The 15,429-nt window shown below is 46.3% G+C and overlaps 1 protein-coding gene and 1 long non-coding RNA gene across 3 annotated transcripts; one reads left to right on the top strand and one right to left on the bottom strand.

Moving 5' to 3' along the window:
* The first annotated feature begins 5,356 nt into the window (after positions 1 to 5,356).
* On the top strand, positions 5,357 to 5,997 carry LOC138928342 (uncharacterized). 2 transcript variants are annotated; one of them, XR_011444868.1, is made up of 3 exons: positions 5,357 to 5,492; positions 5,543 to 5,781; positions 5,859 to 5,997. It is a non-coding gene; the product is annotated as an uncharacterized lncRNA (long non-coding RNA). The 2 variants fall into 2 exon arrangements; XR_011444867.1 differs by having other exon boundaries at positions 5,835 to 5,973.
* Positions 5,575 to 15,258, bottom strand: LOC108073634 (microtubule-associated protein futsch). Its single transcript, XM_017165346.2, has 7 exons — positions 14,738 to 15,258; positions 13,819 to 14,000; positions 13,277 to 13,759; positions 8,030 to 13,211; positions 6,347 to 7,970; positions 6,168 to 6,286; positions 5,575 to 6,080 (listed from the first exon to the last, which is right to left on the bottom strand). The coding sequence occupies exons 1-7, from the start codon at positions 14,988 to 14,990 to the stop codon at positions 5,575 to 5,577; spliced, it is 8,349 nt and encodes a 2,782-aa protein (XP_017020835.1). The 5' UTR covers positions 14,991 to 15,258.
* Positions 15,259 to 15,429: the final 171 nt, after the last annotated feature.

The raw sequence follows: 15,429 nt of genomic DNA, 5'->3' as shown, positions 1-15,429 counted from the left end.
ATGCACTTAATTTCAATTATTTCCGCAATGATTACATTTGCAGTCAGTATAGACTACGAACTCTCATCTGAGCAAATAATGCCAAAAATGTTAGAATAATAGTACGCCAACCAATGTTTCCAATTCATATGAAGGCTACTTGGACTCCACAAGACACATAGTTCTACCAATATACTGCACCAACATAAGGGTCTCCATTAATTAATTAATTATTAGTATTGAAACATATCCACAAGAGCTTACACCTGTCAACTAAATAACGATTACAGGCTCACTTGTAATAGCACTAAAAGACGTTCGTTGTAATTTCTGAAAATCGTAATTTCACGAAAAAGTACTTGAAGTTAAAGAATCGGTTTCCCAATTTGAGAAAATCGAGACACAAATTTTTAAAAATAAGACGCCAATTCAATAAATGGTCTTACGCCTAATTACACCGATTGAAAGGACAAATTTTTAACGTAAGAATTTTCTAGGAATTGGGTCTGATTTCTCTACCGCGTAGCTCATAGCCCAGACACTGCGTAGTAGGTTCGAGAAACCCATATTTGGCAACGTTAAATGAAAACCCTGGTACAGTCAACATATAATACAATTTTCAGTCCTCGGGAAGCCTAATCTTCCGAGCCTGCCATGACCAACACGTCATCCATGCAAACCATCGCAAACAATTATGCTAAACCCCAAATGCTTTAACAATTTCATCATAAATATAGGAGACGCATTCTTCAGTTCAAGCTGCACTGCTAAAGATTCATATTGACCCTCCGTGGTCACAAACGCTGTTCTTTCTATCGAATCTGAAATCAATGGCAAGGGACATCTATCAGATACTATATTTGTGTGTAGTTCTTTATAATCAATGCACAATCTCTCACTACCATCCTTTTTTTTTTTTTATTTATTTTTTTTTTGTAACCATTAACATTGGGCAAGCGAAAGGAGAACAACTAGGTCTTATTAATTTTGCTTCCAACATTTGCTGAATTTTCTCCCTTACTATTAGCTTCTCGTTCTCACTAAAGCGATACATCGTCTCTGAACCGTTTTATTTATGTTTTATTTATTTACAGTTTGAGTTCTATAAATATCGAATTTGTTACTTTGTGAAGTAACTCCAAAACCACGTTGAAAAATATCTTGTCCAATTATCATGTCATATTTAAGGCAATTTTCATCAACTACGTGAAACAACAATTCAAATTTAAATCCTGAAATTTGTACAGTGGACAGAATTTGCTTATTGCTTTTGACAACATTGTCACCTATGCCTCTCAACACTACCAGATTATGGAATCTCTTTCCGGCAAGGTTCTCGCTTATGCTTTCTTTCACCAACGAGCATTCGGAACCCGAATCGAAGAAAAATGGAAACCGCTCACCAGATTGTATTGCAGTTTCCTTAGGCTGAAGTACCGCACTCATGTCCACTCTCTTCTCGATGTTTATATTCGCTGTTGCTGTCCCCTTAGTACACACTGATGCAATGTGACCAATGTTGCCACACCTATAACATCTAACGGCTTGTCTGCTGTTGCTAAGGGCTGTTCTCGTCTCATTTCTTTCCTCTGCTTTTCTCTTGCGGCACTCCATTGCTTTGTGTCCAAGTTTTCCACAACTATGGCATTTTATCGGCGTTTGCGTCTTGAACCTCTTCTTTTCCGGGCCTTGCTCCATTCCAGAGTATTCAGATTTTTTTGCGAACGTATGAGCTTTCAGTTGTTGTTGTAGCTCCGCACGTGTTTTTAGATTTGTTGTAAACACTAATCTCTGCAGTCTGGAATCAATTTGGGATGTATGAGCTAGGACCAACAATACAGCAATTTCTTCGTGCGTCATTCCTTTCCACTTGGTCAAGAGTGATGTAACCAACCGGCTGGAGTACACGGAGAGGCATTCTTCAGGATTTGGGCTTCCCTTCAGCATGTCTAGCAACAATGCTGCAGGCGTCTCGTTGCCTTCGTAGCGTTCCATGAACAATTCCTTAAATTGTGTCCAGCTCATCCCAGGGTAGCAAATTTGCGACAGCCACTGCGATGCGCTACCGTGAAGCGACTTGCTGAGCGTCATTACCAAGGATGCACCTTCTTGCGGATGTTCACATAAAATCAGGTTCGCCGTTTTGCACCATGCTGCTGCGTCTGCGTCGGCAGCTTCAGGGTCGAAAGATGGTAGCACTGCAGAAACGGCACGTGCGCCAGGCGTCGACGTGGACTGTGCAGCTTTCAAAAGTTCTGCAATCACTTTGCTTTGCGCTTCCAGAAGTGTGCGCCAGCCATTATCCGGGTTGTCTTGTAGGGGTGGTGATCCCACTTCTGATGTCGGGGATGGGGGGTCAATGTTATCGGCCATGGTAGTTTCCTTTTCTTTTCTAAGCGCAGTGAGTCGCAATGACTAAATAGTTCGTCCGCTTTCCTTCACAGTCTCGCTCGAACTGACTTGCACTTTTTCCTTTCTCTACTTTCTCGTCCTTCTCTACTCGTCATTGCGCCACACTCGGTAGGGAATACTCTCTTCATTCCCACCACGCTCTTTCTTAATAAGTTCTCTTCCTTTTCTCTCGTTACTTATTTTACTCTTCATTTATTTCTATATTCGATACACTTAGAGTCTTACAAATAGTAATTACATCTAACATTTCAAAGTAATCTCCGACATATATACTTATTTATATATTTATATAATTATATATATATTAAAATACCAATTTTCAATATTTCCCAATTGGTAAATTGCAGTTGGGAATTTCTGTGGAGGTCACAACAATCTTTAGCTGCTATCTACTATAATTTCGCAATGAATTGGAATTCATTTAACACTCGGAATTCGCTTATTGCATTTACTATTCGGCAATGAATTGGGTATAAATTAGCACTTAGCGTTTACTGCACACTGACTATTTGCTAACCTACTTATCGATTATCACTAAAGTAAAGTTGTCAATGAACCAACAATTAACTAAGGTTGAAATCACAATTGAACTATTAAAGACTTTGAATGTTTCAGTTTCATTTTCAAAAGAACGATATCGCGATCAATAAACTCTATTTTAATCTTTTATAATTATGATACAGTTAAATATTTATTAGAATTTATTTATTTATTAGAATATCAACGCGCAATAATTGGTTGTTTTAGTACTTAATTTGTCATAAAATTCAGCAACTCGCCTGATCAGCAGATCTGAATAATCGTTATGCTAATGTCGAGGCATTAAATTTTATGCTAATGAAACTATTTAAGCATAAGCATAAAACCAACTGCTGCTGACATTTTCATAAGTAGTTTTCACTTTTTTGGCAAACATTTTGGATTGCGAATTTTAGATTCAACTTTCTTATAACCTTCACCTGAAATTTGAATTTGTTGAATAAGTTAGCTTTTAACCCTTTCTATGCAAAGCTTGAATTTTATTTCACTTTTTAATTATGGGTTAATTTGAAAATAATTAAATTGAGGAAGTATGGTATTTAATATTTTTTTTTACATTTTTTTTTTATGAATATTAATTTACATGGATTATAGAAAAGCTCACGAACCTATGTGTAGTTTAATGGAGGTTGTTTGGTGTTTAATGTATAAGAATTAAAAAAAGTTTCAAAAACTTTCCTGATAAGGGTTTAAAATTTGGAAAATAAATTCTTAAACTAACTCTATAGTTACTAATGTCGAGGTTTTTTATTTTAAACCTTTTTTTATATTTTTTATTCAACAAATTAACTTCATTTTTTACTCAAAGATTTGGGTTTGACTCCCAAAAAATGTATTAAAAAATGTGGAAAATCTTTTAAACTTAAAAACGCCACTTGTATGCCTCAGGACACTTATCCTTTAATGAATGCATTGTAGTTTTTTGATATCCGATGATTTTGTGCCCATTTAAGATGGCATACCAACACATTTCTTAGGGGACTCGAGAGATTCCCCATAACTCCTAGGACCTATAAATATGTTTAATTTTAATAAAAAAAAATAATCCAAATTGTTCAAATGTTTTGTTATTTTATGGTATTTAATTCATTAAGCTAACTTTAACCTTTTCGGTACAACAACATTTTTGAAAAGTTTCCCGTTTTCCACTGAAATAACCTGTAGTAAATACTTTAAGGGGGGGGTAAGGTATTTAATTTTTTTTTTCGTAATTTTTTTTTTATTTTTTATTTTTAAGGCCTAATATCTTAAGAATATTGTGTCCAAGTTTTACATCGATCATGGGAAAATTGACGAAGTTATGCAGAGTCGAACGAAGGTCGGTTGGTGTTAAATGCATGAGAATCACAAAGTTTAAAGCGCTCTCCTGAAAAATTCAATTTTTCAAATCGGTGTACACGATTACAGAAAAACTACTGGACCGATCGATTTGAAATTTGGCACACTAATTCCCCAGGTATTCACGTCGGCCTTTTTTTAATTTTTATATATTTTTAAATTAAGAAATAACGTTTTTTTTTTTAGTCAAAAATCGGGGTTTTGACTTCAAATTTTGATAAAAAATAGGGAAAAAATTTTTAAAATAAAAACGCTTCGTGAATACCTCGGGACACTTATCCTTTAACGAATGAGGTTTAATTTTTGTAGATCGAATGATCCTGTGGACTGTTAGGATGTACACCGCAAAACAACTTTTTTTGGAGGCGACTCGGGAGATTCCCTATAACTTCTCTACCTCAAAATATTTTTCAATACAATATTTATCAAAAATTATTTAAATGTTGTGTTATTATATGGTATTTAATTCATTAAGCTAACTTTAGCCGTTCCGCCACAATAATTTTTTAAAAAGTGGCCTTTTTTTCACCGAATTAACCTTACCCCCCCCTTAAATAAAACACAGTTAATTTGTAATATTTGCAACTAATGATAAATACTTTTATTATCAATATATATATATATATATATATGTGTTTTGCCCATCTTTGATCTTAGTATACCATTTGCATTTTGTTATAATGGTGTATAGGTAGGTTTAACTTGTTGTTTGTAATATGCACTGCATGCTCATATTCCAATTGCTTAGTGGGGTTTATTACTCGACCTATGTATTCGTTAGTGTACATTGCATTATGTTTAGGGTATTATTCGTTTATAGTTTATTATTATATTATAGTTTAGTACTCATTAATGGTATGTATCATAGATAACTTATGCGCATTTCGCTACAACTCCCATAAAATATACATCTAAAATTAGAATACTAGATGAAGTTGATGTTTTGCTTTAGCTAAGAACTCTAAGAGCACAGAAATTTATGGGATAGGTAAAATAAATAAATTATTTAAAGTGGAAAAGGTCAAACTAAATTTCTATACAACACAAAACAATCAAATCAGCTCATAAGATTATCATACAACGTAGTATATTTCCACATGCTTCAAAATTATATTAAAAAAATTCTCAAAAAGATTTTTCGTCTAAATTGCTTTTGCGGGAGTAAATTTCCGATAAGTGGCCTAAAGCAGGATATTTGTAGACCCCTTGCCCCTGCCCTTAAAGTACTCCATAATCCTCACTTACAGCTATCAGCTACTACATATATTTACAGAATTTCTCTCCTTAGGCGCCCGCCGGCGTTTGTTATGTGTCATAGTCGTCCTGCTGCGAACTAAAGTAGCTCACCAAGCCACTAAACTCGCCCACGGCCGTGGCACCCGTGGCAGCTGGCGGCGCTGTTGTGTCATGAGCCGATCCCGAGTCATCTTCGGCAAGGGTCGCCGGTGAATTGGTGGCTCCTGCTGCCCTGGAAACCTCGCCCACTACGGCTGGCGGAGATTTGCTAATGGGGTAAGCACCCAAAGTGGTTAGCTTTTTGCTTGTAATCACAGAAGCCACTGTAGCCGTTGGCTTGTCGGTGATTACAGGTGCTACGGATGATGCTGCAGCAGGTGGCAGAGTGGGTGCACTTTGAGGCGGCGGTCCTGATGCGGGGGGAGCTTTGCCTGCACGTGTCAAAGCGGACACCGAGTGATTGGTGGTTGTCACCAGCTGCGGAACACTGACGATCACCGAATTGGGCGGTGCTTGGGAAGGCGGCGTGCTCAGTGGTGGCGGCGGGGGATAGTAGCCATAGGGAGGATATCCGCCTGAAAGCGATAAAAGCAGGGTTATTAATCGATAAATAAGAGCTTAATCTTAATTAAGCACAATCTCCCAATAATAATGTCACTTACGTGGTCCGGCCGCATAGTCCACAGATCCTGGTCGCATATTACCAGGTCCTGGAGGTCCTCCTGGCGGTCCTCCTCCCACACGAGGCGGATAGTTGGGATTGCCGTAAATGGGTGGCGCTCTGCAAGATGATTTACAGGTAAAATCGATTCCCCTGCCAAGCAGATATTCGCTCACTTACCTGTACGGATTCAAGTGGGGTGATGCATGACGTGCTGGTGGTGGTCCAGAGCCATAAGCTCCTCCCATTGGTGGTCCGGCAGGCCCGCCGTGATGCTCCGCACCGTGGAGGTAGGGCGGACGTGTATTCGGCGCTCCTCCACTTCCGCTGGCCGTCGATGTGGGCGGGCCGGATCCCCTTAGTGGTGGCGGCGGTCCATAGGTGGGACGTAAAGCTGAGTGCGGTGGCGGAAGACCAGGCGGTAGTTGCGGACGCAGAAGGTGACGCGGCGGTCCAGGCGAAGATGAGGGAGAGCGGGATCCAGTGGAGGCAGCGGAGACAGGTGGCGGCTGACCAGCCACTTGACTATAGAAGCGGGCCAGCTCTGCGCTGCTGGGATACATGCCGGCGGGTGGACCATGACCGTGTCCGTGTCCCCGTCCATGGGGTAGGGGCAGGTGGGCCGGCGGCATCCGGGTGATCACAGAGGCCTGCGAGGGAGCGCTGGGAGTAGCGTGTGGAGGAGCATCCTCGTGTGGCTTAAACAGAGGTTGGGGCTGAGGTCCCTTTAACTTTTCCGCTGGAACCGAAGCCGTCGCCGCCGGAGCCACCGATGATGATGTGGCCGCCGTGACAGCTGCCGCCGTTTGTTGCTTCTGCAGCTGATCCCTGAGCGGTGTGACCTTTTTCCGTCTGCCACGTGGCTTGGTGTCGGCTGGGGGAGCTCCTGCCGCTCCAGCATCGGGCGGACGCACTGCAGCCTGCATTAGATGGGACATAACTAACGGCAAATGCTGAGCCGTTGGGGGACCTGGCGCATAGTTGGCCCTTCCCAAAGGCTGTCCCAGCGGAGCGGACAAGGCGTTCTGTAGCAGCTGCATGGCCTGGGGTGGCGGCACCGCCTGCGACAAATGACGCTGTAGCATGGGATGCATCCCGTGTGGCGATGGCTGTGGTGGCAGGAGCGAGGCTGACGGATGTCCTTGACTGACGGACATCGGGAACTGATGGCGTAGCAGCGGCGGATGCATCGTAGGCATGGGCAAACGCTTGCGATGTGGCTCCTGCAGGCCGGATGCACTAGGAGGCGGAACTGTGACCTCGGGAGCCGCCCTGCTCGCTGCTTGCTTGGACTTGGAGGGCGTGGTGCGTAATACCTCTTCGGCTCCGGGCAGCTCCCGGGCTGCCGCAGCGGCACTGAACTGCTCCTCCTCCTCCACCATGCGTGCTATGGCATCCATGTCCTCCATATCATCGGGCAAGTCATCGGGCAGCTCGGCATCATCCAACTCCGATTCATCCACGTCATCCAGGTCGCCAATAGTCTCACCCTTGCGCTGCAGGTAGTCGATGTCCAGCACCTTGGCCTGCCGTATAACCGAAAGCGGCACAGTGGACAGAGAATCGCCACCGGCACCGGCGGCCTTGCCGGGCGTACGCTTCTCCGGACCAGTTCCTCCTCCAGCTCCTCCTGACTTGATGGGCGTTAAGCGGGGAGTGGCTGCCAGCTTGGCTCCCTCGGCATTCTTTTCGGCCAGCATACGCTTGATCTCCTCCTGCCGTTGGATAAACTTCTGACGCTCCTCCGGCGGTGTGTCAGGTCGGTGGACACCGGGTTTAATGCCGCCATCGGAACTGTCGTCGTCTGGAAAGGATTTTATTTGAGTTAAACCCGGAAAATGCCTGAGAAATCCCATTACTTACCCTCCTCGATGTAGGCATAGCGGCGTCCACGCGTCCGGGTGCGATCATCTGAGGCGTTACCCTCCTCCTCCTCATCGGAAGAGGATGCTGCCTTCTTTTTCTTGGCCTTGCCTTTGCCCTTTCCCTTGCCCGACTGCCCTGCCAGGGAGCCACTGGTTTTAAGGGGCTGAGAGCGTGGCTGTTTGCCGGAACCCTTGCCTGAGAGGGGTGCTCCATCATCATCGTCGCGATCCTCATCTTCATCCTCTTCCGGTTCGCTTTCGCTGATGTCGTCGTCGGAGTACTCTAGCCGCTTGGTTTTCTTAGCTGGCTGACTGGCGGGTTTCTTTAATTTCGGAGATTTCCTGGCTATGGCTGACGAGGAGCTGGATTTCTTGGCATTTGAAGACCCCTTCTTCTTCTTTTTGGAGGGATGCCAGGCGCCGTCATCGCTTTCGGAAGTCGTATCATCGCACAGATCAGCGCTGTCCACGTTCTCGGATAGCTCGGAACCGTTGTCGTCGTCATCGGTTTCCGTTTCCGTGTAGTCTGAGTCCTCCTTCTTCTTCTTCTTGCTGGACTTGGTGCTGCGCCGCTGCACTTCCTCCTCACTCTCGTCGCTCTCCTCTACCACAAACTTGCGATCTTTGCGTCTCTCGCGCGCTGCTCTTCTGGCCGCTTTCCGTTGTTTCTTCCCTCTGCCGGGCCGCCTGTATACCTCCAGGCTAGAGTCAGAGTCCCCGGAACCGGACTGTGAGGTGTCTTCATCCGAGTAGCTGGAGGTCTTAAAGTCCTCGTCGCTGCCGTGATCCTCCTCGCTGCTCACATCCAAGGTGGTCAGCTTGCGGGGCTTCTTTTTGGCCGGCGGCTGCTTGCTGGATTTGTTGCTGCTGCGCTTGAGTAGCACCTCGTCATCGGAGGAGGAGCTGCCACTGGATTTGGATTTTGATTTTGACTTCTCCTGCTGCTGCTTTTTCTCATTCTCGTTGTTTACGTCATTGGCCATCGGTGGAGGCTCCTGCGCCTTCTCCTTATCCGCCTCAATAATGGTGGAGATGTCTTTGCCGCGTCCTAGATTCCCAGCACCGGCCACCTCATCCATTTCCTTCTTTAGCGCCGAATTGATGAGGTCATCGTACTCGTTGAGGCGATAGCTCACATTGATCTGCCGCCGCTTGCGCAGCTTGTAGATGGGCTCATCGTCCGAGTCCGAGAAGCTGCTGCTGCTAGAGCTGCTGGAGCCGGATCTGGAGCCCGAGCCAGAGCCAGAGCCACTGCCCGCGGATTTGCCATTGCTGGAGGCAGACTCATCACCTCGTCGACGCCTGGTGCCTCGCTTGGCGGCACGTCTGTTGCTGCGCCCATCGCCGCGACGTCGCTTGACCTTGTCCACCTTGACTTCCTGCTCATCTTCCTCCTCCTCATCGTCATCATCATCGTCCTTGTTCCTCCTCTTGTCGCCGCCATTGTCATTTGCCGCCAGATGGGCAGCTGCCTGACGATCCCGCTCTGCCTGCTCCTCGGCCAGCCTTCGTTCTTGCTGCTTCTGGGCCACCAAGGCATCGAACTTCTCCAGCTGACTCTCCAAGGCGGTGATGAGCTGCTCCTGCTGGCAGGGCGGACAGTGCCAGTCGCCCTCCGGGATGTAGAAGAGCACGGGAGAGAGGCAGGAACAGTGGTAGCCCTTGTTGCAGGCGGGTGTGTCGCAGAGCAGTATCCATTCGGGATGATCCGACTTGCCGCACTCTTGGCACGCCTCTTCCGCATCGTCCTCTTCCTCCTCGGCGGCATTCTCCTTGCGCACGGTGCGTGCCCGCTTCATGGGCACCACCTGCGACTCATCCTCCAGCTCGGATTCGGGCGAAAATTCATGGTCAGAGCGGAAGAGTGGTGAGCCCGGATCCGTGTCATAGTGCGGAGGCTCCTCCTCCTCCTCCTCGCTTTCTGGCTGCTCCTCGGAATCCGATGACCAGGCGCCATCCTTGCCGGGACACTTCTTTTTCTTCTTATTGCGAGCCTCTTCCTCCGCCGCCTCGCTGGCCTCCGATTCTTCAGATTCCTCGCCGGAGGGTTCCAGCACTGTGGGATCAGCCTCCTTCTCGGCCTTTTTCTTTTTCTTGAGCTCCTGTTTCATGGAGCGAAGGGCAACCTCTTCCAGCTTGCGGCGTTCAGCCTCCTCCTTGATCTTCTGCTGGGCAATGCGACGGGATTGACGCACGGGGGTCTCGGAGTCGGTGGCTTCGATGATGTTGGTGGTGTCCACTTCACGCTTCTTGCGCGGACCACGTCCCCGGCCCACCTTGGGCTTGGGTTCCTCTTTGGGTTCCTCCTTGTCGGGCTGCTCCTTTTCCAAAGACTTTTCCTTTTCCAGTTTCGCCTTGGGTTCTTCCTTTTTGATTTCCGCCTTTGGTTTCACTGGAGTGGCTTCCTTTTCCTCTTCTTCATCCTCCTGCTCCTCCTCCTTCTCTTCATCGGATTCCTGCTTTACCTCCGATTTAACATCTGGCTGAGACTGCTCCTTGGCTCCACCTCGCGTTCTCTTGGGCTGAGGCAGCTCGGAGTAAACTACAGCGGCTCCACCACGACGTCCAGACCGACGGGCTGCTGCTGATCCCTCAGGGATGGAGCCTGGTTCTTTGACAGAAGGCGGTGACGACGAGTCCTTGGCTGGCAATGCCAGTGGATCCTCCTCTGTGGTAGTTTCAGCCTCCTCCTTGATGTCCTGCTCGTTGTTGCGCTTCAGCTTCTCGCAGACCACAGAAGGTGCACTTTCAGAGGACTCCTTGGAGGTGACCTCCTTGGCCTCTTCACTGCTGCGACGCTTCCGATGCTGCGTGGCTTCAGGGACTCCAAGGGGAGCATTGGGATTTGTGGCCTCTGGCAGGGCATTGTCGCTGTTTGTCCGCTTTCTGGGAATAGCCTCCTCCTCGCTGTCATCTCCTTGTCTTAGCTGGGTAAGCAGCAGGTTCTTTTTCAGCGGTTTTGTTACCGGCGACTTTTTAGAGGAGGAGACAAGTGGTGGTGGTGTGACTTCCCTTACTGGCGGGGGAGGTGGGGTCTTCTCTTTTGCTAGCTTCTCGGAAATTTCCTCCACAGCTTCCGGCTTCTCCGGCGGTCCCTTTTCCGGTGTCTTCTTCAGCTTCTTCTCAATAATTTCGGCCAGGGTGGGCTTTTGTTTTGGTGGCGTCGTCTTTTCTAGGTGTCTCTTTGGGGCTATGATCTTACGACGACTGCGCGGATCGTCCTCTCCGCTGGAAGATGTTGTCTCCTCGATCTGTGTCTTCTGAGCCTCCACTTTGCGCCGGACCTCCACATTGGATGTTTTGGGGCGCATCTTTATGCGTTTGCCGCCCACATCCAGGTCGTCCAGAGGAGGATCTTCATTATCCTGCAACTGGATCTCCTCTTCCTGTATTTCGCTCTCGGACGTGGAGTTCCTGGGAGCAGGCTGGCAGTCATTTAGACGACGTTTTCTGTTGGGCGGTGCAGGAGGAAGCTTAGCCTCGATCGGTTTGGAAGCGTTTTTCTCCATGGCCTCAGTATTATCGGTTTTATTTTTGCCTTGAGAAGTACTGGGCACTTCGTGTTGTACATTTTTCTTTTCTTCCTCGGTGGATTTTATAGTTTCCACGCTGCTAGAAATTGATTTAGTCTGATCTGCAGCTAGTTTGGAGAATGGTTCTTGCTCATTTACTGGCTTTTCTGGCTCATTTATATTAATATTAGCTACAGACTCTGGCTTTAAGCTCTCTTGACTTTCTTTTTTCACACCTTCAGTAGTCTTTTCTGGCTTAATACTATCTTCGCTTGATTCTTTCACCAATTTTGTCTCTAGAGTCTTTTCAGATTTGCAGGTAGCCTTTGCAGAGCTGTCTACCGTTTCCGCTTCCGCTTCCGGTTTAGTTTCGTTTTCGGTTTCAATTTCCTTTACATTTTGGTTTTCCCTAACTGCTTCTGTTGCCATTGAAAAATTGTCATTGTTTAGGGTAGTCCTGCTTGTGGTAAATTCATCTTTCTCCTGATGGGCCTCTAAGGGTGTGTCCTCCTCGGTGAGTTTGCTTTCGTTTGGAACTGGGCCATTTGCTTTCTCGGTTTCTTGATTCAAAGATTCCAGGGGGACTGCCTTCTCCTCAGAACCTTTTACCTGTGAAGCTTGTGATGATTGTCCATCGTTTTCTAATTTACTTTGCACAAATTCGTCCTTGATGTTCGTGGCAAGCTCTTCTTTAGCTTCTGTCGCATTGGAGATTTCCATATTCTTATCCATCACATTGTTCTTAGATTCCTCTTTATCTGTATTTGCAGGTGACTTGGGTGCTTCGCTCCCTTTTTCCTCTGAGATTGTCGTTTCGTTAACCACCTGTTCATCGGAGTTCTGTTCGCTGGGTGCAGCAGCTTCAGCTTCAGCGGCAGCCTCAGTAGTCGATGGAATCTCCTTAAGCTCGCTGCCGTTGCGCGGCGGAGTCTCTTCCCTGGAGTTTTGGCTGTCCCCATTGGTCTTCTCCTCACCGCCCAGGCTGTCGAAAATGCTGCGCTTTGCCTCTGGCTTTTGGTTTTGCTTCATGGGGCTTAGCTTGAGGCATCCCGGCTCGCCGAAGAAGAACGTGGCCTTGGGCTCGGACTGAGTCGAAGTGGTTTCCTCCGCCGGGGCTTCGTGCTGGCCATTACCCACCAGGCACTCGGCGCCACTGCCTTGACTGGAGACATAGAGAACAGGATCCTCGATGATTTCACTGAACTCGAGATTGTCCTCGTAATTAAAGTTACTCGACAGCAAATCGTGGTCTGGAATAGCCTCGTTTTCGCGTCCGGATCCTTCCCCGCGGACCACTACAGTTGGTTCCTCGACAGCTTCGCCCACTTCTTCGTCCTCATCATCATCGTCCTCTTCAATGTCAGCCGCTGCACTGTCTATGTCCTCCTCCTCATCCTCCTCTTCGCCCTCATCCAACTCCGAGTCCTCCTCCTCGTCGCCTTCTTCCTCTTCCTCGCCAGATTCACCTTCGTTTTCATCCTTGGTGCTCTCGTAACGACTGGGCTTCTTGATGCGCTTGGTGTCCAGCAGCGTGGGACGATGTTTCTTTTGCTGCTCCTCCTGCGATGCTGCGGCGGTGGGGCTGCTGTCTACGTCCTCAATGGAACGCTTTTTAGCCGGGGCCGGCGACGAATTTCCTCCCAGCTTGGCCTGACTGATAAGCAGGGGCTGTAAAACAGAAAAGGATCCCATTAGGTGTTCCCTTGAAACAGAATTCTACTAATGATAATCACCTTAACCCTTTTGGCCTTTTGCTCCTCCTGATCGGGTGAACGTAGCTTAATCTTCAGATTGGGCACTGTTTTTACGACTTCCGGTGCCTCCTCCTTTCGTTGTGGCTCCTCTTCTTCATCCTCCTCGTCATCCTCTTCCTCCTCCCTTTCCACTGGGGGCGGTGGCTTGGCCGGACAGCTGTTGCTGCTACTGGTGTCCTCGTCGGCCTCACCAATGTCCTTGGAGGGCAGCACCACCTCGTTGCCACGCAGCCTGGCGATAAGATTGACAAACTCATCCCGGTTTGTGGCCACCACCTGCCAGATCTCCTCGTCCAGATGCTCTTGGTATATGCGCAGGTTGCAGTCGGCGTCCTGGGTGAGCCAGTAGGCGTGGCCTAGTCGATCCCGTCCAATGGGCTCCGATCGCAGAGTGTCTGCGTTCAGTGTAAGGATGTGGGCACGGAACTTGGCATTGCGCTCAAACTGGCTCTCAAGGAGTTCCTGGAGAAAAAGAGAATGGTGAGTTAAAGCGTAATGAAACGTTAAGTATTAATTCTTACACGAAATATACGCAGCTTGACTTTCAGGCTGGAGTTCTTATAGCCAAAGCGCTCGATCTCCCAGGCATCCTGGACTGAGTAACCGAAACAGAACTTGCTGAGGGCCGACTCCCAGCTCTTCTCGTGGACCGTCTTACGGGTCTTTCGCAGTAGTTTTATATGCAGGTCTCTTAGTTCGGCAACTGCGAAGATGGGAAAGTAAATGAATTAAATCACTTATAATTTTTTGGATAACATAAAAAATGATAAACCATTGCAGGCAGTTATTTTAATGCTAAAATTCTATTTATATTACAGGCCTAGAATATTAAACAAGGACAAAATTTAAAAAATTTAATTTATTCATTAAGAAATATGTTTTTTTTTTAACATTTAAATACATTTGTGTTAGTATAATAATAATAAGCATTCTTTTTAATTGTTAAAAAAAAATTCTGATCCAAAATATAATTAATAAAAAAAATTATTAATTAAACTAAATTTATTAGGAAAATAAAATATTAATAAAAACTAGACTAATTTTTCACATTTTCTTCATATTAGAATTTATTTTTGTAGTGCATTAAAAATTAATAGTATTACACCAAATGCATGATCTAAAAAAAAATAAAACATTCCACTGTTTTGTTTGTGTTGTTGAAAATACAACAAAAAAAATAATTCAGCTCTTTGCGAGCTTCCTCTCTTTTCCTCCCACTCTTACAACCACAAACAATCCGGAGAGAGCTCTCGGAGAGTGGCAAAAGAGAGCCCCTCTCTCTCTCACCTGGCAAGCCAATTGAAAACACTATTTTCCCTGATTTTCATCTTTGCCCTGCCTTTAATATTTATACAAGTGAACCCCCCATAAATCCATTTTTACAGCTAAGTACAAACTTTCCACTCTAGAGGAGCGTCCAAACCTGCCCACGGAACCCACCTTCATCGTTGTTGGTCAGCCACTCCTGCAAATGCTTGAAATTCGGCAAGTTCAGGCCCAAGTCCTTGGCGAACTTCTGCAGGAAGGCACAAATCACCGCAAAGTCCGGATCATTGGCGCACGTGTGGAGTGTGGAGCTGAGGGCGTCGTCGTCCTTGCACTCCTCCGAGATTGCCTCCGTGGGTAGCGGGATGTGGTTTGGATTTGGAATCGGAACTGTGGTCGCCGCAGCCGCAGCTGAGGACGCCGCCATTTTTCATGCGTCCCCGAGAACGGGAGAAAATTTTCGTAGAGACACAAAAAGTTGTATACTACACTGAAAACACCGCACAATTGGCACTGAAAACACGCGTCATTTGTCCGAATTCTAAGCACTCTGCTTGCACAGCACTGCGGGCGGACGATTGTGCATATTTGTGGTATCTGAACAGGCGTTTTTACATTAAAAAATCGTAGTTTAAAACAAAAGAAAAAGGCTTTATTTTTCTATTGTGACCTTCAGTGTGGCTGTTTTCGCGTTGCCTGAAAATACTCCGCTTTGGTGTTCTTTTAAGAGCGAGTTGGCAGCTCAATATTTGGTAGGAACTAGATTGTGGTATATTTTTAGTATGTGGTAACAAAGATTTAAGTGTGTAAATATAGAATGTATTTATATTTTTTATAATTTTGATAAGAAAAACAAAAGTAAAATA

The sequence above is a fragment of the Drosophila kikkawai genome, chromosome 2L (assembly GCF_030179895.1).
Source record: "Drosophila kikkawai strain 14028-0561.14 chromosome 2L, DkikHiC1v2, whole genome shotgun sequence".
Lineage (NCBI taxonomy): Eukaryota > Metazoa > Arthropoda > Insecta > Diptera > Drosophilidae > Drosophila > Drosophila kikkawai.
The sequence above is the reverse complement of the archived record's forward strand: the minus strand, read 5'-3'. Positions and strand labels throughout refer to the sequence as shown.

What these genes read in the sequence shown, in the direction of transcription:
- LOC108073634 (XM_017165346.2), bottom strand. Translation starts at nt 14,990, where the DNA reads ATGGCGGCGTCCTCAGCTGCGGCTGCGGCGACCACAGTTCCGATTCCA. An exon ending in GCTGACCAACAACGATGAAG is followed by an intron (nt 14,001 to 14,737) that starts GTGGGTTCCGTG and finishes CCATCTTCGCAG; the next exon opens with TTGCCGAACTAAGAGACCTG. An exon ending in AAAAGGCCAAAAGGGTTAAG is followed by an intron (nt 13,212 to 13,276) that starts GTGATTATCATT and finishes TCTGTTTTACAG; the next exon opens with CCCCTGCTTATCAGTCAGGC.